We start from the raw sequence: 27314 nt of genomic DNA on the forward strand, positions 1-27314 counted from the left end.
GCAAAGACTCTTCTTGAACTGCCCTGGGCAGCTTGGATTTCCAAGGAGACAAATGCCATGCTTTCACCCTGTTCTGTCCATAGAGAAGTGACTGTTGCTCACCAGAATATAGGAGAAGAGTCACCCTCAGCCCCGCCAGAATGCACCCCCATCCTTGGGCCCACACAGGAAGTGGCCCTTACCTCATCGAAGTCGGCGATGATCTCATTCAGGAGCCGCAGGCACTCCACTCCCATGTTGTTGCCATCCAGCTCGATGTAGAAGTCATTGAAGTTGGGGATGGAGGCGAACATGACGCCCACCTGCGAGTATGACTGGTAGTAGAGGTCCTGGGGAGCCAAAGGTCAGGTGAGGAGGGTGAGCAGCATTCAGGGTGCTGGGTGGCTGTGGGGTCCTCAGACATGACTGGACTGGCCAGCAGCTCTGCCCGAAAGACTGGGGGTATTGAGCCACCAGAATAGGGACTTGAGGGGCTCTGAGACTAGATCTTCTTCCACCTCAGGTACAGACAGAGGGGAGGGGAGGCTGCCGGGAAGGATACGGGGATGTAAGAAAGCAGCCTGCTCAAGGAGGCCAAGGCCCAAACAATGACAGATGAGCTCCAGGAGCTACTATGGGTGGAAGGAGGTCACACGGAGACCTGGAGTTTCATTTGTGCCTTGAGGACCTACAAAGCTGACCAAAATATGGTTTTGAACCATAACTTCCAAGCAGAACTCTGCTCTGTGCTGAGGGTGGTTCAGAGCTTTACTCAGCAGGACCCCGCAATCAGGAAGATCTGACCCATTCAAACGGCACTGAACGATGGCTTACGGAAGCCAGATCCTCCCGGCGGTGAGGAGGGCTGTGCTCTCCCTGGGGATCAGAGAGGACACACTAATTCTGGGCATCTTGTCTCAGGAGCCTCCCCACGGCCCAGCCAGCCAGCCCTTAGGGATGAGACAAGGCCGCAGGTCCAAAATCCGCCACAACTGCAACTTAAGGCAGAGAAGTAAAGGGAGGGTTAAAGTCAAGCTCTGGCTGCAAACCCAGAACGCCCACCAGATCAGCCAGCCTGGCAAGCACCTCACTGGATCCTAGCAACGCGGGGGCATGTGCCATGGGGCCACATGCTCACCATGTTCCGGGGGTTGGACATGAGGAAGTGCTGGGCAACATGGGCTGGCAGGAGGTTGAACAGGATCCTCTTGTTGTCCAGCTTCACCCGCTCCATGTCGTCCCGCTCCTCCTCTGCCTGGAGAGTAAGACTTCCGTTAGTCTCCTACTCACCACCCATCTTCCTTTACTCACTCAGTGGCACAGGTGACAGGTTCTTCTGGGCTGGACTAGACCGAGGCCCCTGAAAGCCCTCCCTCCACTGGGTCCACATTCATTTATGTATCATCTGTTTCAGCAAGAAAACCTGTTTGGGCATTTAAGCCATCCCTGACATCATCCCCTTGATATCTGATGGGATTCCTCATTTTCCCGCTTCCACCTCTGCAGGTGTCATCAGACCACCCTGAATTCTTCTCAACAGAAACCTTTTAGGCCAATTTAGCTAGAACGCCCCCTCGCTCCTGATGTCTCCCGGTACTTTGCTGTCCACTGACACCCCACTTCCTTGACCATAAAACCACCTGCCCCTGCTGTCCTTGGGTTGAGCCCATCTCTCTCCCACTGCAAACCCCACTGCAGAAATCCCCACATCTCTCCCAATGGCCCAGAGTAATAGCTGCCATAAGGCTCATTAATGAATCCTGATTAATATTCCCTTTAACACATCCTTTTTCTTTCTTTTTTTTTTAAAAAATTTATTTATTTATTCATACAGAACGGATTCACCAGAGTGGGGAGCAGAACAGGCAGATGGATGAAGCACACTGCTGAGGGAAGCAGTGGGCGGGTCAAGAGAGGTCTGCCTCGCCATGTGGATCTCCTCTGGCGCAGGTGGGGATCAAACTCATGCAGAAGTGGCTTAAGCTTCTCAGTGCTGTGCTTTAACCTGCTGCACAACCAGGGAGGGCCCAACACATCCTTTTTCTAATCATCCAAACTAACTTCCAAGGATGCTTGTGATCTACAGTAGTGTATCTCAGCCCTCACCAGGCATTCACTAGAGAAGTATCACAGAAGCAAGCTCATACACAGATTTCTGGACAATTCACAATCCAGTTATCTGGAACTTTCAATGGACAGGCAATAGTGGGCTGGGGAGTGGGGGGGTTTCCCTCTCTTTTCTAGGGTTCTTTCCCTGGTCACCTTTTGAGGACCAATATTGGAGGCAGCTTTTTCTGAGGCACATGCCCTTCCTCAGGCTGCACACTGACCCCAGGCAGTACCTGCTCCAGAGCACTCATGGGCCTGCACTTTATACCTCTGCAGATGCCCAAGGTTAAGTGAGCACCTTCCTGAGCTCATGTCTTCTAGAAGCAGCCCGCCAGGATTCACATCTTTCTGGGTGTTGAGACAAGCAAAACATTGCGAGTGTCTTAGGGAGCTAAGCAAGTACTGACTCCCTGGAGCAAGGTAAAAGGTCAGCGGGAGCACCCAAGTCCTAGCCTGCTGACCTCTTAGCTCCTGGGCCTTGCAGATAGTAATGCAACCAACCACTGTTACAGTTCAAAAGGCACTGCTGGCCAAGGGTCCAAGCTGCCTGTGCCCTCACAAAAGATAGGCACTGAGATAGTTTACCCTGGCTTTCCCACCTGGCAAAAAGCCTGACCCAAGAAAGGAGGTCAGTTTGGGGAACATTTCTACATGTGCGTCAGCACTACAGGCTACCAAACTTTCGAATGTGGAACAATCAGGCAGTCATGCCCACCCCACCCCACCTCCATGGTATCCTGTGGCCATGGCTTAGAGGCAGCGTTCCTGGCTCATGTACCACTTTGTGGTACATGTTCTGAATGCCTCATCATAAAAGGGTCTACAAATAACTATTTTTGAGGGCCCATTTCTACTTACTAGGAGAGCATGTGCTATCTAGTGAGCCTGAAAGTCCATCTATGTATGGCATGAATACTGCAACAATGACAGTTGAGATGGTTGGACACATGTTGCTAAATGTCATGTGGAGATTCGACCAAATAAAGAACAGCGGATCCCCAAAGTTTGGCACAAGGAGACCGCAGGCTATAGGATCCAGGCATGAGAATAGCTTTCAACACATGGCCCCATGGCTGGGCCCATCCTAGAATCCCCTGGAACTTCTCTAGGAACATTTTTTTGAAAAACAACCAGGTGTGTTACACATGAGCCATTAGGTATCAAGGAGACTAATCACATAATAGGTTTCACCTCCTCTGCAGTCTACTGAGAGACTTTGCAGACAGGCAGACATGGCCGTGACCATGATCTGGTTCAAATGCAGGTTCAGCAACACAGTTTTTTATTTATTTATTTTTTAAATAATATAGTAGTTTATTTTTACATCATTTTGTGCCTTTTTCCATCTCAGTTGCAATCCCCATGGGCTTCCCCACCACCAATTCACCCATGTGCCATCACCATAGTCCAGTGCAATTTCCCACCCCTCCCCCAATTTTTGATCCTATTCCCCACTCCATCCCCGTAAAATGTCTCTGGTATATAGTTGTTCATTCATTATTATCATTATTTTCTCTCCTGGTCCTTTATACTTCTGCTATGAGTGAAAACATCTGGTATTTTTCCTTTTCTTTCTAGCTTATTTCACTAAGCATGATCCCTTCCATCCATGTTGCTGCAAAAGGCATGTGTTTATCTTTTTCATGGCTGAGTAATATTCCATTGTATATATGTACCACATCTTTTTAATCCAGTCATCTACTTTTGGGCATTTGGGGTGATTCCATGTCTTTCCTATTGTAAGTAAAGCAGCAATAAACATGAGGGTGCAGGTGTCTTTTTCAATCAGTGTTTTTGTGTCTTTTGGATAGATACCTAGGAGTGGGATTGCTGGGTCATATGGAAGCTCCATGTTAAGCAGTTTGAGGAACCTCCAAACAGTTATTATAGTGGTTGTACTAGTTTGCATCCCCACCAGCAGTGCAGGAGAGTTCCTTTTTCTCCACATCTTCACCAACATTTGTTGTTGCTAGTTGTTTTATGATGTGCCATTCTCATTGGTGTGAGGTGGTATCTCATTGTGGTTTTAATTTCAGCAACACAGTTTTACAGAAAGAAAAGTGTCAGGAGAGACTTAGAGACCTCCTCAGACATGTACAGCCTATTAACACAGGTACATGGATACACTAAGAGAAAGTTCTCTGCAGGATGACACAGCAATCCAAGAAACTTACAAGAATTCAAGTCATAGGAATCATGTTCTCTGACCATAGTATAATTCATGAGGAGTTAATTACAGAAAGATCTCTGGGAAATTCTCAAAAAGAGAATCCTCTGATTAACTCAGATCCAAAGAAGAACTCAAAAAGAAAATTATAAAATTTATATAATTATGAAATTACAAATTATGAAAATGAAATGACACATAGTATCAAAATTTGTGGGACTCAGTAAAGTAGCTCTTAGGGGAAAAATTTTTAACAAAATGTCTACAATAGAAAAGGACAAAAGACTGTCTCAAATTACTTGAGAAACTAGAGAAATAATAAATTGAAACCCAAGTAATTGGAAAAAATAAACAACATAGATAAGGTAAATAGAAAACAATTAAAAGAAAAATCAATAAAACCAAAACTAGTTCTTGAGAAAATCAATAAAGTGTACAAACTTCTAGTCAGCTGATCAAAGAAAGTGTCTACACATTCTTAATGTCAGGCAAGAGAGAGGTGACATCACTACAGATTCTATAAATATTAAAGGGATTATATGACAATACATAAACAGTTTAATGTCAATAAAATCATCAAGTTCCAGAGAAAGATATAAATTGCCAAAAGCACCTAAAAAAAAGGACTAGAAAACCTGAATAGCTCAGCTATTAGAAAGATAAAATTTTTAATGAAAATTTCCCTTCTAAATATAAGTGCATAAATTAATAAAAATTATTTACTTACTAGTAAATAAAATTTATTAGTAAATAAAAACTCAGACTGAGGGGTCACTTCACCAAACATTCAAGGAAGAAATAATACTGCTGCACAAACTCTTCCAGAAAATTGAAGAGAAAGGAATCTTCCCTACTCATTCCATGAGACCTGAATATTACTCTGACATCAAAACCTTGCCTGGTCTAAATATTGTAAGAAAACTAGTTACATTCATAAGTATAGATGAAAATATCCTAATCAAATTTTAGCACATTACAGTTAGCAATCTACAAAACTGGTATTGTCATGACCGAGGCTTATCCTGGGAATACAGGATTTACTGAGTCATTTTTTAAAGTAATTCACTGCGTCCACAGACTTCAAAAACCACCATCTCTGTAGAAGCACACACATACCCCTTCCTGACAGACCGCCACTTTCCCCTGGCTGTCTCTGAAGTCTTCCCATCCAAGTCAGGTATTATCACTAGAGGCCAATGTTGTCAACCATGGAGGAGGGTCAGGATTGTGTCTCCTTCTTATGGATGTCCATGGCTGTACCAGCGTCTTCTGTAATTGATGAATACGATTTTTAACTGCTTCTGGATACCTAAAGCCAGGCTATACTCTATGGACACACAGGTGCCCCCATTGGGGTGTGGTGTAGTGCAGGTTCTCAATAAGCACCTGCAGGATGAACCAGATGTACACAGGTGCACAGATGGAGTGTGCACTTCCTAGAGCAGTAGAGAGTCTGGGTTCCCATGTGTGGACACTGCAGAACGCAGAGCCCTGCAATTCAGCATGGACGTGGGGTTCCAAGGGTATGTTCAGGGCACTGTGCCACAGAACACGACTGTGAAAGAGCTGGACACACTGTTCCAGGGAAGGCTTTGTTGGGAGGTGCTCACACCAAGCCCTAGAGGTACAAGCAAGGGCCAGAAACAGAGAATGAAATGACACAGCATTTCAGAGATGGGAGCAGGACCTTGACTGCGTAACTCCAGCCTTCAAAGCCCAGGGCCATGTCACCATCAGATGAGTGCAGGAAGAGAGACTGGAGGAGGGAGAGGGGTGGTTTCCCTGCTGATTTCCCTCCTCCTCTGTGCTGTTCTCTCTAAAACCTAAGAGCAGCTGGACAAAGAGAATCACCTTGGGTGGAGCATTCATTGGTAGATAACTAAACTGTTTCGTTACAAGTAAACCCATTATCGTAATTATCTCCTGCGGTTAAAAACAAAAATGACACTAGAATGAAAACACTCCAAGAGTCACAGAGGAAAAGGTTGAGGAAGTTTCCACAGGGAGAAGCTCACTATTTGTGTCAATGTAAACAACCTGCCTGGTCTCAGTAAATAATTAACCTACCAAGTAAGTCTCTAGCCTGGATATTCTGCAACAGTGTAAGGCACTCCATGTCTGCACGACCCACTTCAATACCCAGAGTGCAAACGGGGCAAAGTCTAGAAGGTGCTTGTTTTGCTAGTTTTGCGGGAAAGTGAGGTGGTATTTGTTGTTACGTCGCCATGGAAAAATATGTCAGTATGTTCTGTGAGGACAACCACCCCGCCCCCCATACCACAGAGGTTCTCCCTTGCATTGATCTCTCTGTGGAGTGTACCTCATGGAGGGGACAGAAGGCAAAAGGTGCCCTTGGTGAATTGCAGGGCAGCGAGAACTACTATATTTACCAATGTTTAAGGGGATACAAAGCCCAAGAAAACCCCTATAAACCAGAGGGAAAGACTTCCCCACGGGCTCCTAACTGGGAGAGAGCCTCAGGCCCACTCTGAATGTGAGGACTGGAGCAGGTGCCAGGAGGAGAAGCTGACACCGCGTCTCCCAGGCTCATCCTAAGTTCCTTCTTCTCAAGCTCTGAGGAGATAACTGAACGTTCTTGAACCTCGGGGGTCAGGTGGAGGCTGGCAGACACAGCTCATGACCAAGCAGTCTGGTTACCCTGACACCCAGCAGAGGCCAACAAGAACAAGTTCTGTGGCCCAGGGCTGTCTGCTACCTGGCCTGGCTATAGCAAAGTGCAGCCGCCAGCTCTCCCTTCCAGGAACAGTATGTGCTGTCCTCCGCCACTGGCATCTGCTCTGACCCAGCCCACTGGGAGGTCTCTGCCATCAGGCCCCCTGCTGACTGCTTATATCTGGGTGCAGGTGGTGGGGAGCACCAGCAGCCATTGAGAGAGCATGCTGTGTCCTGGCACAACCCCATCCTGGCCATCCCTGTGATTGTGTGAGTGCTCCCCCATGGTGCCTGCCCCAGCGCCCTTCAGACTCAACTGCCTAGTTGCATTCAGGAGTGAGTGGTGGGATCCAGCCTGGGTTTGGGGCCACTGACCACCCCTGCCCAAGAAGGAGGCCCATGGGGAGCGCCAGCAGCACTGGAGAGCATGCTGCACCCTGGCACAGCCGACCCTGTGGCCGAAGGTTCTGATTCCTGCCTGGTGGCCCACCCTGTTCCAGGTTGTGGGGACTGTTCTCCTGTCCCTGAGGGCTGAGGCAGGGACTGTCTGCGGTGGTGTCATGGACACTGCACCAGCTCGGGGCTGCCCTCTCTCGTCCCACCTTTCAGATGGTCTGAGCACTGTCAGTAGTGTGGATCTCCCCCTACCAGTGTGCCTTTCCCCCCTTGCTTTCTGCGCCCCCTGAGTGAGCATTCCTAAGGCCAACCCCACTCCTACCACACTCCCTGCCCTATGGCCAACCATGGCTGGACCCACAGAGCCCCTTCTGAGACACCCTCCTGGCGGTCCCTGTGACTTTGCGAGTGTTCCCCCATAGTGCCTGCCCCTGCTTCCTCATCCTCCACTGTCAAGTTGCATTCAGGAGAAAGGGGCAAGATCCTGCTCTTTTGGGTTTGGGGCCACTGACCACCCCTGCCCAAGAAAAATGCCCATATAAGCTCACATCCGGCTGCAGCTGAGCATTCATGCTTGATGACTGCTCAGCCAGAGCAGCCTGAGTCCCTCAGGGGGGCACAGATCAAGGTTGTTCCCTCATGTTGTCCCCACCGGAGGTGCCACCAGCCTGAAACAGGCCCACGCTGTCCAGGGAAGTCACCGTGGGCATACCTTCCTCACAGGTAAGAGGTTATGGAGCTCAGAATCTCAGCAGCTCCCGACTGCCCTGAATACAGAATTCAGGTGTGCAGTGAGGACAGGGCAGGTGTCCAGCCCCCTCACACGTTGGGAAAGGCTCCTTTAGCAAGACCGGGTTCAAGTTCCCACTGGCCAAACACTGGATGGGGTCTTTGCCCAGTACAGCTCCAGCAATATACAAACTCAAGAACAGATGAAATAGGCAAATCCAGAGATCAAAAGTAAATTAGTGGCTGCTTAGGGATAGGGGGTGAGAAGAAACATGGGGTGACTGCTAAGGATATTGGGGTTCTTTTGGGAGATGTGAGAATGTTCTGTGCTGACTGTGCTGAATGTTCAAAGCTGACTGTGCTGATAGCCATGCAATTCAACCTACTGAAAATCAGTGAACTATAAAACTGTAATGGGTGAACTGTATGGAATGTGAATTCTATCTCACTGAAGTTGTTATTAAAAATACAGTTAGTACGTCTGTGTGTGCATATACAGGTTCACATAGAACACGCTCACAATGCACACTTTCTCTCTTATTGACCCAAAGTAACAAAACTCTTCATGATCCTGAATATGCAGTGTGTCTTGATGTGCTAACACAAACCAGCCTAGCTGACTTCTGCATTTTCCAGGGTAAATAAACTAGAAGGGAAACAAGTTTCTGTCCCTCCCAGGGGGCACACCCCCTCAGCCACTCCCTACCTCTTCATTCAAGGGACACTACCCCTACACCCCCAGGGAAGGGCCCAGGGAAAGTGCACTGTGTCCATATCCTCAGCTGCCCACAGTAGTGTCCTTACACCCTGGTGTCAGAATTTTCCAGCATACTTGTGATAAGTAAAGATCGCCAGCCCCCATCACAGACCTTCCAAATCCGGATGAGCGGTCAGGATCCATTTTCTGGAGTTTATTGTGACCCAGTGAGACCTGCTGTCACACCAACTTCAGCCAAGGCTGAGCCCCACTCCTCTGCTGGAGACCATTAAAGGCAGGGGACTCATTGCTCTCTCAAAACCAGCACGGTCTGACCATCTGAGAGGGTTCTCCTGTGTACCATCATCTCTTAGCACTACCTCCTGTGGGGCCCGCTCTCATCCAACACAAGCTTCCTTACCCTGATGGTGTCTCCCACATGACTAGTCAGGAGGCTCCCCCAACCCCTGGGCCTATATCAGACCCCAAGGTTCCCTTCACCACTCCTCTCCCAAGAAAGCAGAAAAGGTTTATGTTGCCTGAGCAGTCCAGAGGTAGTCCAGCCTGAGCTTGACGTCCACCTGCCGGGCGTGCAGGGCCAGCGTACATGAGAACAGCAGGATGGCCACAATAGGCTCAAAGCTGTGCCCCGAGACAGTGCCACTTCTGGGGGTGAGAAGAAAGAGAACCCAAGTCAGCACCAACGCTGCATCATGGAATGCACTCAATGTGTCCCTCAGAGGCAACACCCACAGGGTACCCAGGGCAACCCCAGCTAAGAGTCGCAGCTCCTCGGGCACTCCAGGTCTTGCTGGAGTTTTGGACAAAATGAGCAGCACACTGATGGACTTCCGAGTCACACCCAGACAGGTCCAGGTGGTCTGTGCTGGCGGCAGCAGCACACCTACCCCACAGCCTTCGTGTATCCACTGAGCTCCAGGACCAGGATGTAGGATGTGGTGAGCACACAGAGCAGGATCATTTTTGGCAAGGAGGAGACCCGCAGAAATATGGCCAGAGGGAGGGTGGCCACAAGGCCACAGAGCAGGGCATGGGGAACTGACTCGCAGGGCGGCACTGGGTCCCAACCATCAGAGGAAAGGGCTGGCAGGGACGCATTGGCACTGGAGTTCCAGGCCCTCGACAGGCAGTCCACCTGTGGAGAGAAGGGTAGGGGGGCATGAGAGGGCTTCCTAGCACTCCAGTCACACCTAGGAAGTCCCCTGCCCTCTCCCCTAGGTGCCACCAGCAGGCTCCCACACTTCTGCCTGCTCATGGTCCTGAAGGCTCCTCGGAGGATCTCAAAGAGCGGGGCCAAGGGAACACGCCTCCGCCATCTTGCCTGAAGTACCCAGCTCCACGTCCACCCCAGCACCCCCATTATTCCTGTACCTAAACCCTCCTAATTCCTATTCTACTCCTCTCATTACCCCTGCCCCAGCTCCATGCAATTATTCCTGCAGGGTCTTTCTTTACCAGGAGATGCCCTCCACTGTTTTCCTTGGGCATCCAGACCATCTTTGACACCCACATGTCTCCCTCCCCCTCCACAGCCTGGGCCCCAGCCAGGCTCCCCAAAGTTCATCCCCTTTATTACTTGCTCAGCCCTCCTCACGCCAGCCCTGCCAAGGGTCAGAGGTACTCACCACCCAACCTTGGGCTACAGAGTAGATTAAGACCACTATGAAAATGCACAAGACCGTGCGGATCTGAATCGTCAGGTATCCTGGTAAACACTGAAAGATAATAAAAAGCCTCTTAATAGAAAGTTGATTTCCTTCCTTCTACTGGCTTTTGGCTTTGTTTTTTCTTCTTACTCTTGTTCCTTAAGATTTAAGGCTAGACTGTTTGAATTCTTTCTTTTTTCTGATGTTGGACTTTATTGCTACATACTTTCCTCTTAGCTTCATCCTATGACTTCTGGTAGATTGTCTCTTTTTGGTTTGTCGCTAGGTATTGTTTGATGTCTTCTTTAATTTAATAGTCACTCGGTAGTGTGTTATTTAGTCTCACAGCAGAGGTTTCCTGCTTATTTGAGTGGCTGGTTTCTAGTTTGTTAACATGACAATCAGAGAAGGTACTTGGTGTCATGTCCATCTCCATGAATTTCTTGACATTTGTTTTACAGAATAACACATAGTCTATCCCTGAGGATGCTCCGTGTGCACTTGAAAAGGGCGTGATAAATATCAACTACGCTGCATAGTAATCCCTCCCTTAAGGCTATTGTTTCCTTGTTGATGTTCTATCTGGATGATCTGTTCATTGATCAAAGTGGGGTGCTGAAGTCCCCTACTATTTTGTGGCTGCCAATGCCTGTTTTCAGGTTTGTTAATAGTCATCTTATATAATTTGGTGCTCCTTGTTTGGTACATACACAGATTGATGAGTGTTCTGTCTTACTGATCCAATGATCCCTTAATCAGTATATAAATACCCACCCCACCTCTGTTTTTTTCTGATATAAGGATGGCTGTTCCTGCCTTTTGGAGGGTCATTTGCTTGTAGGACTGTTTTCCAACCATTTACTTTGAGGTTAACTTTGAGTTTTCAATGTGCCTCCTGGAGATAGTTTGGTTTCATTTTCTACTCCAACCAGCACCTTTTGATTGGGAGTTTAGCTCATTGACATTTAGGGTGATTATTTATATATAAGGACTTTCTACAGCCATTTTGTCTTAGTTTTGTGTCTATTTATTTCCCTCTTCACTTTCTTGTGGATTTTCTTCTCTTTGATTTAGACAGAAGAGATCCTTTCATCCTTTTAAGAGTTCTCCAGTGTCTGCAAACTCCTTCAGCTTCAATTTGTTGGAGGAGGCCTTTTTTTTTTTTTTTTCCTCACATGTGAAGGAGAGTCTTCCTGGTTATAGTATTCTTGGCTGGTAGTTTTAAGTTTTATTGTTTTGAATACATCATTCCCTCTCTTCTTGTTCATAGGTTTCCCCAGAAACGCTAGATACAAGCCTGACAGCGTAAACTGACACATTACCTGATTTTTAACTCCTAGCCACCTTCAATTTTCTTTGTTTTGAACTTTCCAGTAGTTTCTTAAGTATCTGTCTTGCTGTAAGTCCCATTACATTCAGGTAGCCAGGTATTCTTTTAGCTTCATGTACCTGTACATTTTGCTCTCTCCCTGGTTTAGGGACTTTTCACCTATTATTTCTTTGAATAAGTTCTCTGTTCCCTTCTCCTTCTCTTCCCCTTCTGAAATACCCATTATCCTTACTCTACTTTCCTCAATGACATCAGATAGCCCTCAAAATGCTTCTTCTTTCTTTTCTTTGTACTCCTCTTTCTTCTACTCATCTTCTCTTTCTCTTTCTAGGTCCTTTGTGAATAATTACCTTTGAGCTTAATCAACCATGTATTTAGTCTATTCTACTTTCATTGCTTTTTTAAAAAAAGGTTTACTTATTTATCTCCTTTTTAAAATCTTTTTATATCCTGCATATCTGTCATTTTTTTTAAAGATTTATTTTATTTATTCACACAGAACTGGGGTACAGGCCAGAGATGCAGAGGGTGAGAGGCTTCACCAGAGACAGAGCAGGGAGCAGAACAGGCAGATCAACAAAGTACACTGCTGAGGGGAGCAGCGGGCGGGTCAGGAGAGGTCCGCCTCGCCATGTGGTTACCTCTGGGGCAGGCGGGGATCGAACTCATGCGGAAGTGGCTTAAGCTTCTTTGTGCTGTGCTTTAACCCGCTGCGCCACCAGGGAGGGCCCACATCTGTCATTTTATTTAAAGCTTCAGTTACGTTTTCTGGTCACTAATTTTATTTCTCATGTCATTCATTTATTTTTCTAAATTTTGTTCAAGCTCTTTTAATTAGCTGTTCAGAGCTTTCTTATATCACTTTGACTTGATTTTCTATGTTTTCATTTCTTTATCATGGCAATTTTGAAGTAGGAAGATAAAAATTTTCCTTTCTCTGTGACAGGATTGTTGTGTTGTCCTTTCTTTGTGATGATAGATTGTCTTGACGTTTTGAGGTGTTGTGTTTTGTACTGTTTTATACCCATTTTGCTGCTCTTTACTTTCCAGCAGGTGAAACTAGTTTTACGTGAATTTAGACGTCAGTCTTCTCTCGCTCCCATAGGACCAACAGCCTGATCTCATCACTGCTGAGTTAAGGGGGTTTAGAGAGTCTTGACTGGGACCAACCTCTGGTTTGAACATGTGGGGACAATCGAGTGCTGGTTCATGTCTATGACAATGCTGATAGCCCTCCTCCATGGAGGTGTAGGCCTGAATCTTTGCAGTCTGTGCTTCACAAGGTTATTACCAGCCCCAAAGGGTGAGGGCAGGGGAAGAGAGCCTAGCACATTTTCCCTGCTCTTTTCAATGGGGACCTAGTCTGATGAGAGTAGCCCTGCTCAGTCAAGGGTGTGCTCAGCTCTATGCCATGGCGGCATCCCTACACTAGACCACAGCATCCAGGCATTTCTCTCTACCCACTTCTTGGTGTACACTTCTTGGCGAAACATTAATCTCTTCAATTCCTTTCTGGTGCTGTCTATGCTGATGTCCAAGAGATGTCCTTCTCTGTCCCAAGTCACAGGACTCTCTGATTACATTGACACCAAAGCTAACTTTTAGATTATCCTCCTGGAAATGAAGCACAAAAACTCCTGTGATGCCATCTTGGTTCAATCCCCATATTTGTGTCTTCTTTTATATGCTTGAAGTAAGCTTTATTATTTTATTCATACAGATTGTATACAAGTTTTCAGTTTTTAGAAATTTATTTTAACAATTTGTTTCAAATACATTTTATAACATCCAACCTTTGTTTTCAAAATAAGTTCTTTTAAACATAAACTCCTGATTGAGATGAAAAAAGAATAAAAATGTACAAAATGATGTAGAAATAAACTATTACATAAACTTCTGAAATTATAAACAGAAATATGGATACTACAGAAAATATAGGTGACCACCAGTACTACTGTCAGTGCAGCGCTGGACCATCTCCATGGGTGAGTTCTCTAGCCCTCTGACTCTAACCTACTACTACCCTGCTGTGCAGAGAAGGAAATGTGAAAACATCCCAGGCCCCCTCACTCAGGAACAGGATACATAATAGAGTTCTAGTCTGTGTACTGTTCATGGACCTGGGTCCAGGTTTAAGCTCCCGAGTCTCAAAACGGTTGTATTTCCCCAAATGTGGGTCCACTCGGATCTCAGAAAGGAGAGCTGTTCTGCAGTGTGGCCATTCTCAATCTCTTCTTTGACCTTGGCTTAATTCCCTTTCCACCTTTGTGCCGGGCCAAAGGCGAGGCCTTAAGTTCTGTGCACACAGACAGATTCAGGCATGGAGCACATTCCTTTTCTCAGTGAGCACTTGGGACCATTCTTGGCTAGCTGGGAGCCCTCTGGGCAAGGCAGTGAGTGAGGCCCAGCCTGTGAGGTTGTGAGACAGGAGGAACTAGCACGAAGGCTGTTCAGGGAGGCAGTGAGTAGAAAGCCACTGGTGAGAGCTGATACAGCAAGAGGGGTCTGCCAGCACTGGGGCGGGGGGGGGGGGCTTCTATAGGTTCAGGGGCAGAGAAATGGATGCAGCCTATCAAGCTGGACACCTGCCATTCCCATTTGTGTAGCATGGGCCCAATAGTGGCAAGTCCCTACAGTGACTTCCTATACAGGCATATAACCACCCGCAGATCCTCTAGTCCATTTCCTCTCTTTGAGCTCTACTGATGGAACACCAAACACACCAATTGTAACCGTTTGCAGAACACCTGACTTGCTGTGTCTGAGAAGCACTCACTCAACACTGACTGATTTCTCCTGCCAGCCACGGGGCAGTGCTGTGCTATGTCCCCTGAAAATAATTGCTAGTAAACCATCAGCAGCCAAGGGTCCTGGAGTAATTTAGCTTTTACAGTTTTGTTAGACATCCTCTCACCTCACATTACACCCACACTGTGAAGGCTGTCTGGAGCTGTAATTTCCTCAGTTGCTTGAGCAGTTGCTGGTGCCCCCGAGCCTTGAGCCCCCTCTGATCCCGCTAACAGTACTCAGAATTTCATTCAAGTATCCAATCTTATCACAAAATCCGGTGCTTCCAGGGCTGCTGACAGCACCCCGACTCATGGGGACCCTGTTTACTGTGGGACCTTAGCATGTGGTCTTGGCAGGCAACAAGAGCAGAGGTGACGATGACAGGGACCATTAAGTGCAAAGCGCTGTGGCTTTGTGTGACTTCACACCCTTCTGGCCCTGCTGCAGGCAGGTGTGTTCAGCCCTGGGACTCGCTGCACCTGCTGCTCCTAGAGGACTCCCCCTCACAAGGGCTGTGGGGAAACAGAGGACCGGCGCCTGTGGCACAGAAACAGTCTTAGGGAGAAGAATGGTATCATCAGATAAAAGTGGCCCTGGGACTCCCGCCCTCTGACTTTTCTGAATACACGAGTCAATAAACTCCCTATAATTGAAGGCCATTTGAGATGGCTATTGGGTCACTTGCCAAATAACCAAATGAATGTTCTTTGAGAGAGTAAACGGGTAGCTGGACCACACTCAGTGAGGAAGCTGTGGCTGCCTTGATGTTAAATATCTGACCTTCACATGTGCTAACTACTTTCCAAAAACTGAACTGTGATGCTCACAAGTACCATCTTGGAGCTGGAGTGCACTTCAGGATCAGGAACACATGGCTTTTCAGAAGGGTTGTCTTTTAAAACTGATGGCCTACTTTATTTTACAGCTAACTTGAGTAGAGCTAATGCCTCCTTTTTCATGAGCCACATCTATAGCCACACATAAAAACATTCAGACATGAATAATGAAAATTCTCCCAGAATGTGACCCATCATTAGTCAAATGGAAGCCCAGTGGGTGTTCGCTGCTGTAATATATTCCCAGCATGCTGTCAACACAGTTACAAAGTACAGCAACGGTTTCTGAAAGAACCCCGCAGCCAGGGTGAGTGTGAGCGCCCTGGAAGCCAGGGCCGGTAGGGGTCTCACAGCATGCGCTGGATGGAACAAAAGACCACAGCAGTGTGACAAGACCACAGAGGCACTGAGGACATTGCAAATCTGAAGCAAGGAGAGGAGAAAGGCCAAAGGAGCAGGCGGTGACAAGGATACACAGAGGAGACCTAGGTGCAGACAAGACAGATGTCAGGTGGAAAGCTGGCTGGTGGCACCCTGGACACTCAGTCCTAGTGTGCAGTGTATGTGGGGGGGCTGGGGGGGGGCAAACACTGCTGTACGGCTGCTCGTGCCTGAGCCATGTGGCTGCAGAGTTCAAACATATGGCACTGTCTAGTTAGAGAGCAAATGTGCTCACCAGGAGACTGAGCCGCAGAGGTTTCTACCCAGGTATCAAATTCAAAAGCTTAGTTGTCTCTATATCCCACAGACACACACAGACCGAACAAATTTAAAAAAAAAAAAAACTGAAAGAAAAAAAATTCTGGGAATTGTCAGAATGACATGTTTCATTCCTATGTATTCCATTTCTTTTATTGACACCTCCAAAAAATATTTCAGTCTACCCAAGAGTGGCTGTTTGAAATTTGAGAAATACTGGCAAACTATGGTAATAAAATAAACTCACAGACACACTCAAGGGAGGCACTGGGGGTGAGGTGGCAGATGGTGGGGATACCTGCCGAGATTAGCAGAAGCCTGTGGGCTGATCTCCCGGTGTTTCTCTGTGCAGGCTCCGCTCCGGCCCCCCAGGAGGAAAGCCACCAGGTTTCCAGTCCTGCCCCTTCTTAAAGTTGTCTAATTTTAACCCAAATCTCACAACCAATGTAGATCTACCTTTGCAGGTGGCTTGGGGGTCCTGGAGTGAGACAGAGTAGGAGACATTTTTCCTTTCCTTTAGGCCATGCCTGTCTGGGTAACAGCAGAAGTGCGGGGGGGGGGTACCCAAAGCAGGCTTATTACAACCCCTGAGCCTGTCTTCTCACATCATGAAAGCATCGTTGGGAATGAGGATAGATTCCAACTCCAGGGAAGAGGATGGAAGCACAAGGCTGATGTAAAGCATCTGAGCCAGGCACAGAGACCGGCCAAGTGCACACCCACTGCCCTCCAGGCCAAGTCACACTCAAACACCTGGGACTGGGAACAAGCAAGCTTCCAGAGGTAACGGAGGGAAACTCCAAAAATGGAGTCTCTTAGGCTAAAGGCAGATTCCAGAAAGGTCACAAAACAAAGCGTCCAAGGTAGATAACGGAACACTGACTTAACCAGCAACCACCACAGAGGAACCGAAATAGCCAAGCTTCCCAATTCAGACATTTCTGAGAAATGAGTTGCAGGTGGCTAAAATACTGCAAGGGACCTCTAAATATTGCAGATTGAATCCACAGATCACCTTCATGGGCCTGGATAGAAAGTTAACACTTAAGTGTTAAGCAATCAGATCTCCTATGTGTTGGAAATCCCCTTTAGTAGTTTATGCCTTCATAAACCTTTGGGTTTTTTGGTGGTTTTTTTTTTTTTTTTTCACTTAAAAGATGTTTTTATTGTGCTAAAAAACACAACATAAAATTATCTTATTAGACATTTCTTTTGGTTAAGTTGTATGTGTTGAGCTAATGTAAATTTACAACACAGTATATGGCTGAGGGGTATACGTTTATATCTACATCAACTAATGCATGTTATTTCACCACACTCACCAACAAAGCCCCAGGAATCTTCCATTAGACCCCGTTTCGCCCCTTGCTCCCACCCAGCTACCCTTTTGGTAGCCATAGTCTGAGTTCACTGTGCCTCTCCCCTTCCTGTTTCCACCCTCGACTCTCCTTTTTCCTTCCTCTCCTTTCCTGGATGCCTCAGATGCAGGTCAGCTTTCAAGGCTTGCCTTTGTCTGATCCTTTGTTTGGTTTTCTCTATATGCCACATAAAAGTGAAATCATCCAGTATTTACCTGTCTCCTTCTGACTTGTTTTACTTAGCATAATCCCTTCCATATCTATGTTGCCCAATGGCATAAATTGTTCACTGCTGAATTCCATTTATACCCCATTCTTGATCCATTCATCTGTTTTAGAGTATTTAGGATGTTTCCATATCTTAGCTATTAAAAATTATGCTTCAATAAACATGGGAGTCCTGGCTGCCTTTCAAAACTTGTTTGTGTTTTAGTCTTCTTTGATACATGGGAGCAGAACTGCTGGGTCTTGCAATTTTAGTGTTTTAAGGAAACTCCACACCACTTTCCATAGGGGCAGAAACAGAGCTTTTATTTCCAATAATAGGGTAAGAGGGTTCCTTTTTCTGCACACCCTCAAAAGCATTTGTTGTTGTTGTTCTTTTTTTGTTGTTGTTGTTGTTGTTGGACATTATCACAGGTATGAGATGGTATCACTGTGGTTTTGTCAGAATTTCCCTAGTAGTGATGATGAACACTTTTTCATGTCTGTTGGCTGTCTGCATGTCTCCTTTGAAGAAGTGCCTATCCAATTTCTCCTGCCCACTTCTGACTGGATTGTTTGTTTTGGCTGTGTTAACGTATATGAGCTCTTTGTCCATCTTTGATATCAGTCCCTTATAAAATATTTGGTGTATAAATATTTTCTCCCATCAGTAGGATATGTCTTCAGTTTTGGTTGATGTACAAAAGCTTTGTTATTTGATGCAGATACAGGTCATAGTGTCCTTTGTTTTCCTTGCTGGAAATATATCCTCCAAAATGTTCCTGAAGTTTATGTCACAGAGTGGTTTCCCTATGTTTTCTTCTATATATTTTATGATTTTAGAACTTACATCCAAGTCTTTTATCTATTTTTTTTAAAGATTTATTTATTTATTCATACAGAACTGGGGTACAGGCCAGAGGCTCAGGGGCGGTGAGAGGCTTCACCAGAGACAGAGTGGGGAGCAGAACAGGCAGATCGACGAAGTACACTGCTGAGGGGAGCAGCGGGCGGGCCAGGAGAGGTCTGGCTCGCCATGTGGTCTCCTCCGGGGCAGGCGGCAGGCGGGAATCGAACTCATACGGAAGTGGCTTCAGATTCTCAGTGCTGTGCTCTAACCCGCTGCGCCACCAGGGAGGGCCCTCTTTTATCTATTTTAAGTTGATTTTACTGTATGGTGTGAGTGTTGTGAGATTCATTCAATATTTCCAACACCATTTATTAGAGGCTTCCCTTGTTCCAGCATATATACTTTGATCACTTGTTATAGGTTAGTTGTCTACAGATGTGTGATTTGATTTCTATTCCATTGGTCTATGTGTCTGTTTTTGTTCCAGCACCATGATGTTTTAATTACTATGGCTTTGTAATACAGTTTGAAGCCTGAAGTGTGAGGTCATCATTCTCTATTTTGTCAGGATTGCTTTGACTGTTCTGGGAATTTGTGGTTCCATATGAATTTCAGAAATGTTTATTGTATTTCTTTGAAGAGTACCATTTAAGCTTTAATAGGGATTGCATTAAATCTGTATTTTGTTTTGGGTAGGATGGCCATTTGGACAATGTTGATTTTTCCTATGGAGGAGCAGGAAATATCTCTCCATTTTTTGTGTCTTCTTGTATTTCTTTTAACTATGTTTTACAGTTTTCCTTGTACAATCTTTCACCTCCTCTGTTAAGATTATTCCCAGATATCTAATTTTTGTTGATGAGATTGTAAATGGAATGGCTTTCTTGACTTCTTCTTGCTCCTTGTTTGAATATACAGGGCAACAATTTTTGTTTGTTCATTTTGTTCAGAAGTTTATGGCATGCAGTCATTTTTCTATATTTTCTTCTATATATTTTGTGATTTCAAATCTTACAACCAAGTCTTTTATCTATTTTGAGTTGATTTTATTGTATGGTGTAAGATAGTGGTCTATCTGCCCTGCCACTTTGCTTACTTGCTTATTATTTTAATTAGATTTTCCATAGAGTCTGGGATTCTCTCTAGATTTTACCATATCATCTGTAAATAATGATAGCTTTATTATTTATCAATTGATTCATTTTATAACCTCCTCTTGCCTAAAAGCTCTAGCTCGGACTTTTAATACTTGGTGAGTAACAGAGGGGAGAGTGGGCATCCTTGTACTAAATTTTAGTGGACAGGTTTTCAGTTTTCCATCATTGAGAATGATACAGCTGAGCATTTGTCATATATGGCCTTTATATATTCCATTGATTCCCAGATTTTCATGGATTTTCATTATAAATGGATACTGAATCTTATCAAATGCTTTCTTTGCTTCTACAGCTATGATAATAATGGCTTTTACGCTCCTTTTTGTTGATGTGGTGAGTTATACTGATTGATTTTCAGATGTTGAAACATTCTTGTGTTCCTAATATAAATTCCACCCAGTTTTGATGTATAATCCTTTTAGTGCATTGTTAGATTTAGTCTGCTAATATTTAATTGAGGATTATTGCATCTATGATCATTTTGGCAACTGCTTTTCTGTCTTTGTGTTGTGTGAATTAGCATAATGTTGGCCTCATTAAATGTATCTGAAAGTATTCCTGATTAATTTTTTGAAAGAGTTTGGGCAGAACACATGTGAGCTCATCTTAGAAAGTGTGGTAGAACTTGCTTCAGAAGCCATCTGGTCCTGGACTTTTGTTTTCTGATAAAATCTTGATTACTATTTCAATTTCCTTGTTTGTGATTTGTTTGTTCAAGTTTTCTTTCCTTTTCCATCGTGGATGTCTGTATAATTATAAGAATCCTTCCATCTCATCTATGTTATCAGACTGGTTTCCATACAAATGTTCATGATAATATGATTATCCTTTGAATTTCTGCAGAGTCTGTTGTAATTTCTCCACTTTTATTTTTGATACTGTTTTTTCCCTCTTTTTCTTATAAGTCAGTCAATTTTGTTTATTTTTTAAAGAACCAGCCTTTGATCTGTTAGATTGTGTTTTTAGTTTTTATGTCATTTACAGAAATAGATTTTCATATTTCCGTCTTTTTACTGACTGTTAGGTTTTTTTATCCTTTTTCAAGTTCCTTGAGATGAGAGGCGAAGTTGTTAATTTGGGCTCTTTCTTTCTTGATCTTGGCCTGCATTGCTACATACTTTCCTCTTATTACTACTTTTGCTGTGTCCCATCATTCTGAAAGTTTGTGCCCTCATTATTTTTTCTCTCAAGGAATTTTTTAGTTTTTCTTTGACTTCCTCATTAACCCAGTGGCCTTTCAGGAGTGTTTTGTTAAGTCTCCATGTACTAGAGGACTTTATTATTTTATTTTTGTAGTTGACTGTTTTCTCCAATGTCTGTTTAAAGATTTGACAGTAATTGTCTGATTTATTTTGGTGCTGCTTGGTTTGGTAAGTATATATTGATGAGTATTACTCTTCCTGCTTTATTGTTCCCTTAATCATTGTATAGAGTCCATCCCTATCTCTCATTACCTTTTTTTTTTTTTTTTTAAAGATTTATTTATTTGTGCATACAGAACTGGGGTACAGGCCAGAGGCTCAGGGGCGGCAAGAGTGGGGAGCAGAACAGGCAGATCGATGAAGTACACTGCTGAGGGGAGCAGCAGGCAGGCCAGGAAAGGTCTGCCACGCCATGTGGTTGCCTCCGGGGCAGGTGGGAATCGAACTCATGCGGAAGTGGCTTTAGCTTCTTAGTGCAGTGCTTTAACCCGCTGCGCCACCCGGGAGGGCCCTCATTACCTTTTTTTAAGTTATAAGTGCATATTATTTGACATAAATATTGCTGTCATTTCCTGCCTTTGATGTCACTTGCTTATAAAATTATTTTCCATCCATTTAAGTTTAAATTTATCCTTGGAACTTAGGTGTTTTTCTTGGAGGCAGCAGCAGTTGGAATCTGTTTCCTGACCCAACTCATTATTCTGTGTCTTTTTATTGGGGAGTTTAGTCCATTTACATTTGGAGTGATTACTGACATATGATTGCTGCTACCATTTTGTCCTTAATTTTGTGATTCTAGTTAATGCTTGTTCAGCTTTTTTGAATGTTTATTCCTCTCTTTGGTTTAAATATTAAGGCTTCTTTCAGTATGTCTTGGAGGGGGGCATTAAGTGGTTACAAACTCTCTAAGATGTCTGAGAAGTTCTTTATTTCTCCCATATATATGAAGGAGAGCTTTGCTGTGTGGAGTATTCTTGGTTGGCAAATTTTAACTTCAAATATGCTGAATTTGTCATTCCATATCTTCTTGCCCATAATGTTTCTTCAGAGAAGTTTGTTGTTAGCCTAGTCAGGGTTCTTTGATAGGTTATCTGTTTCTTTTTCCATGTCAACTTCATTATTTTTCTTTGTCCTGGTCTTAATAGAAGTTTAGCTATTATATATCTTCTGTGGGTTTATTTTTTTTTCATAGGCAACCTGGTGTTCTGTTAGCTTCCTGTATTTTTATGTTTAGTCCCCTCTTCAAGTTTGAGAAGTTTCTTTCCATTATTTTTTAAAATAGTTTTCCAGTTCCCTTCTCACTCTTTGAGATATCTATGGCATCAGACAATTCTCCAAGTCTTTCTCCATTTTTTTTGCTTTGTGTATCTCTTTTCCTATTTCACATCTTTCAACATTTGGCTCTTTGATCTTACTGACTTGTTTAGTCATTAGTTTAGTCTACTTCTTTGACTTTCTACAGAATTTTTCATCTCTACTGATCTTTCCACTTTTTTGAATTTCTACTGTTTTCTTACTTAGCATTTCAAATTTGATCAAAATTCAGAAAAACAGTTTTGATCAAAGATATGAGGAAAAATATATGCAGGAAAACTCAAAAAAGCAAATGAATGCTATGGCAAAACACAGTTTTCTTTAAATTGTTCTAATTCCTTGATTTTCTTATTAAGATGGCAATTTTTACTTCTGTATCTGATAGGAATAAAAGCTCTTCCTTGTCTTTGTGAGTTGGTCTTGGATATTTGTTTCCTCTTCATAATCTACTGTTCCCCCTGGGGACTTCCTTGGCCATTTGGATTTGTTTCTCCCCATAATTTTCTTTCAGTTTGTTCTATAGTAGGCATTCTTGCTGTGAGTGGGTCCTCCTTTTCCACTGTTCAGGTCATTTACCAATTGGTGGGTATGGCAGCTGGTGTTTGTGGAGTTTAATGTGATGCTAGGAATTCACTTCAAGTCTACTTATGTCCAGAACCCTGGCATTGCAGCATCTGGGACTAGACAGGGGCTGGGACCAGACATGGAAGCTTACCTCAAGGCTGTTTGGGGCCAGGATCCAAGCATGACAGCATCCAGAGCTGGGAGCTAGGGGGCCTTTTTCTAATGGCCTACACACATGAGCTCTAGCCAAGTTTTTCTTAGGTACATGGCTCAGATCTTCACTTTGTCCCTGAACAAAAGTTTTCCTTTTCTTCTAGATTTGAAATATCCTCATGAACAATAGAGGGATGAAGTGCCAGAGAGTGAGTACACCATAAAACTTTAGAGGTCCCGTGGCCAGTTCAACACATTCCTGACCACTCTTCCATCTGACATAATCTGCTTCATTTCTTATTTCTTCACAGAAATGCCCATGACCAACAGTACTGGGTCCTGGCATCCAGATGGCCAGTTTTGTTTCTTTTCAGCTCTTGCTTCAGACTATCAAGCCATCTCCATGGATAGCCATGCCCCATGGATAGCCCTTGCCCCATGGATAGCCCTTAGGGTCCTCCCTGTACTATCTATGCTTCCTGTCCTCCAAAAACAATAGCATTTGGCAGCCCAACCACAGCTCTCTGAAAATCCCTTCACTTGGAAACCACAAACTCAGAAAAATGTCAGGCTCATGGGAAGGGAAGGGTATACTTTCAGAAAAGGGTTAGTTGTAGCTAGACCAACCCTACAGGAGAAAGCCGTATCAGTGCAAGTGGGGCACTGTGTCAGATAATCTGGGCTACCTTGTGTCTAATGTCACTACCAGGTCTATCTCTAGTCTTTTTGGTAAAGGAAACTTATTCCAGGCAGACAGCAACCATTTCCTGATCTCAAGGATATGTGTAGTTGGTGAAATCATGTGATTTCATTTGGAATATAATCGTTAGAAACAGAAGGTCTGGGTCAGATTTTGCTTCACAATCACACGAGAAAGTCACTTAGCTTTCCTGAGCCTTGATTTCTCTGATATAGGAAAGCAGGTAACCAGCCCGTTTGGTCAACTCTATGGAAATCTTGCATCCTGGTACAGCACAATGCTAGATGCACTGATTAGGTCTCAGTATTTGCTGCTTTTCCCAGTTCATGCTTCTGACTCCCTCATGCAATTTGCCCCCACTAGGCACACAACTCCTAACCAAGGATGTTGACTATGACAGGCTTTAGAAATTAGCATCCATTTGTCATGCCTTCACTTGAAATTATGTGAATAAACTAATCCTCCTTAAAGTTGGAAATGTCAAAGTTTACCACACCAAATGCCACTCCACCTGTGAAAATCAAAAAGCTAGAAATGTAATCTGAATACACAGCATTTCTTCAATTTAAAAAGTCAAAAAGTTATCTATATAAAGTTAAGCAAAACTAGATTTAACCTTTTCAAGAGTGGCTGCTTTCAACAACAAGCAAAAATGACACTGGGTCTGCCAGGCATGACAGTGGAGATAAAAGGGAAAGAAACATTTGGTGAGAAAGGAATGCAGGACTGGGAAAAACTGAGTCTTTTCCCATGACCACGATGTGCAGGGCTGCCAAGCTTACCTCATGGACTCCAGATATGCACACCAGCAAGTCAGAGCACAATCCTTGCTAGTGTGAACACCCAATCCACGACACAACCACACAACCTACCTACCCTCCTGACCCGAGGGAAGCTCCACTCTGGGAGAAAAGCATCACATCTCCTGTTTATTTATTTACTCACTCTCAGTCACAACTCCTCGTTATCTCCTGGAACTCCCGACACTGTCTTGGGCACATGAGAGGCTCAAATGCATTCCTTCTATGAAAACAACATTTTGTACTTTCCAGGAGGGCATGGGGGCAAAATGTCTCCACTTCCTGACCAGTCCTGCTAAGAGAATAGGCAGCAGCCATGTACAGACCTATCCATGTGATGTGCAGGTACAGAACATGTACACACATATATTTGTCTAGGTGACACACAGGTATAGGACATCCTCATGAATAATCCTGAACTAGGTGAAACGCAGGTACATGTACATACCTGGACCCGAGTGATATGCAGGTACAGAACACAGGTCACCAGGAAACAGATGCAGAACACCAACAGAAGCAGGAGAGCCACACTCCTGGACATAGAAGACATGCAGTCACTGTGAGCTGGGGCCGGGTGAGACAGGCCCTAAAGACGCCAGGGAATCGACCCACATCCCACACCCCACCCATCATTTCCCCAGCCTGCAGGGAGAAGCAGGGCCTCAGGAAGAAGCAGCAAATCTCTGGGGTCTTGTCCAAGCTGGTTCTCTTCCTATGTCCACTCCCGAGTTCTACCCCTGCAGCCGAAGGATCTCCAGTCCCGAGAACTCAAGAAGAAACATTGGAGTTGTCCCGGCATGGCCACTGGACTCTGCTCTCTTACTGAACTTTGTCTAGGCATGGATTTCCTAGGAAAAGTTTGATCCCATATGGACCCATCAAGGTGGGGACCCTCACCATGCGCTCACAAGGTCTGGGGGGTGAGGGGGGAATATAGGACAATTTCTATGTGTTTTCTTGAATCTCTCAGGAGAATTACTCCAATAAGGAAGTTTATTAAGAAACTTGTGTGGGTTGGGGGGAGAAGTGAAGGTTTTCAAGGTTTTCCTTTATAAAAAACTAAAAAACCCTGTCAACTTCATTTGGACATACAATTAAATATTTTCAAAGATCACTTTTCTTCATTTTAATGTTTCTGAAAATGCTATGCACCTAGAAACCAATGTATCAACTAGGTATGCTGTAGGGTTTTTTTCCTTCAAAACAATCATGAAGTCATTGGTGTATGGACAGAGACAGAGATAATATAAGTGTCTCAGAAGTAAATTAAACACTGAAAATCAAAAGTACCAATCCCACGCAACTTGCCATCAAGGCTTGCTCCACTAATTATTAGAGTAAATGGGGACGTGGTAGGTGGCTCAGACACCCCAAACACTGGGCATGACAGGGGAGCAACCTTGGGAGTCAAACCGGAACATCAAAAAATTCCCGATAACTTCATCTGATGGAGGGACACGGGACAACACTTACTGTGGGATTATGAGAAGGTAGACAAGGCCAAATAAGGCAGCCAGAATGAGGGCAAGCACGACGGCACTGGTGAAATACTCGTCCTGAAGCTGGTGGTACTATGGGACACAGAATCGACCATCAGTGGCCCAGCTTCCAGGAGACATGCAGACTCTGTCTTCCCAGGGATACCGAGGATGCTCAGAACCACTACAGGGTGGAGGAGGACAGTGCCCGTGCCCACACAGACCAGGAGAAGGGCCGGCAAGTGTAGCTGTGTCTGGGGCCCGGCCACTCTGGTCACTGAGACAGAGGACCTACCTTTCGCTCTCGCTCGGCTTGCTTGTACTTCAGGGTGAAGAAGTTCAGGTCAGCCATCTCCAGCTCAGTCTGGCGGGCTTCCAGAAGGCGGCCAATGTACCTGTTAACACGTGTGCCTGGAGTGGTGTGGACAACATTCGTAGAGAAAGAGGAGCGGTTTCTGAGCTTCTCTGAAGTTGTTCTCAATGCCCTCCGCTGCAGCCATGGTGAAAAGAAAAGGAGGTGATCAAACTCTCCACTTACCGCAGAAAAGAACTCATGCTCCCTCCACTCTGTATCATTGCCCTCTGCAGAGTTAGGCTACGCTTGACGATCTGAGATAAAATTATGGGTCCAGCATCTGCTGGTAGGGTGATGCCAGGCCAGTTATGTGTCACTGCTGTGCAGTTCCTCGTCTATAATGGGGTGTCATGGCACCTATGTGGTAGTACTGTGTGGAGGGCAGCAGGGCTCTGCGTGTGCCATGGGTGGGTCAGTGTCCAGCGCAGAACAGTGATACAAACACTGTGTTTTGTTTTGTTTTGTTTTGTTTTTGAAAAATACCAATAAAGTTGACAAATCTACAGCAATTGTGACCAAGAAAACTAGAGTAAAGACACTAGCAAAGTCAAAGTGCAGTGTAAGTTTGCCACAGACCTTGAAACACACATACTGCAACTTACCCAGAATGAAATATAACTATGATATATATGAAATATAACTGTGATAACTAAAGAATTTGAATTCATAACTTTACAATTCCAGAGAAAGTGATTTCCAAGTAGTTTCACTTGAGAATTCTATCAAACATTTAAATTCTATACAACCTCTTTCAGAAAACAGAAGAGGGGCAACACTTCCCAACTTTATAAAATTACTATTACCCTGATATCAAAACTAAAGAGCACAAACAAGGAAAGCTATAGGCAATACCTCTCATGATATAAATCCAAAAACATGTAACAAAATGTTAGCAAACAGAATTCAGCAATATATAAATAGAAATATCTAATATGACCACTTTTTTGTTTTTTTTTTAAAGATTTATTTATTTATTCATACAGAACTGGGGTACAAGCCAGAGATGCAGAGGGTGAGAGGGTTCACCAGGGACAGAGTGGGGAGCAGAACAGGCAGATCGACGAAGTACACTGCTGAGGGGAGCAGCGGGCGGGTCAGGAGAGGTCT

At 44.6% G+C, this 27314-nt stretch overlaps 1 protein-coding gene across 2 annotated transcripts in view; it reads right to left on the reverse strand.

Annotated features, from left to right (window-relative positions):
• The window catches only part of ADCY1 (adenylate cyclase 1 (brain)), a 133430-nt gene that overhangs the window by 24609 nt on the left and 81507 nt on the right, over nucleotides 1-27314 (reverse strand). For both annotated transcript variants that reach the window (XM_012720372.1, XM_012720373.1), the window contains exons 9-16: nucleotides 26148-26342; nucleotides 25848-25945; nucleotides 24823-24907; nucleotides 10397-10486; nucleotides 9659-9906; nucleotides 9290-9416; nucleotides 1118-1234; nucleotides 183-329 (exon numbers count right to left, since the gene is read on the reverse strand). In XM_012720372.1, coding sequence (XP_012575826.1) covers nucleotides 183-329; nucleotides 1118-1234; nucleotides 9290-9416; nucleotides 9659-9906; nucleotides 10397-10486; nucleotides 24823-24907; nucleotides 25848-25945; nucleotides 26148-26342 — 1107 coding nt within the window. The remainder of the gene's footprint in view (nucleotides 1-182; nucleotides 330-1117; nucleotides 1235-9289; nucleotides 9417-9658; nucleotides 9907-10396; nucleotides 10487-24822; nucleotides 24908-25847; nucleotides 25946-26147; nucleotides 26343-27314) is intronic.

Source organism: Condylura cristata, unplaced genomic scaffold (assembly GCF_000260355.1).
Source record: "Condylura cristata isolate star-nosed mole 26May11 unplaced genomic scaffold, ConCri1.0 scaffold00004, whole genome shotgun sequence".
Classification (NCBI taxonomy): domain Eukaryota; kingdom Metazoa; phylum Chordata; class Mammalia; order Eulipotyphla; family Talpidae; genus Condylura; species Condylura cristata.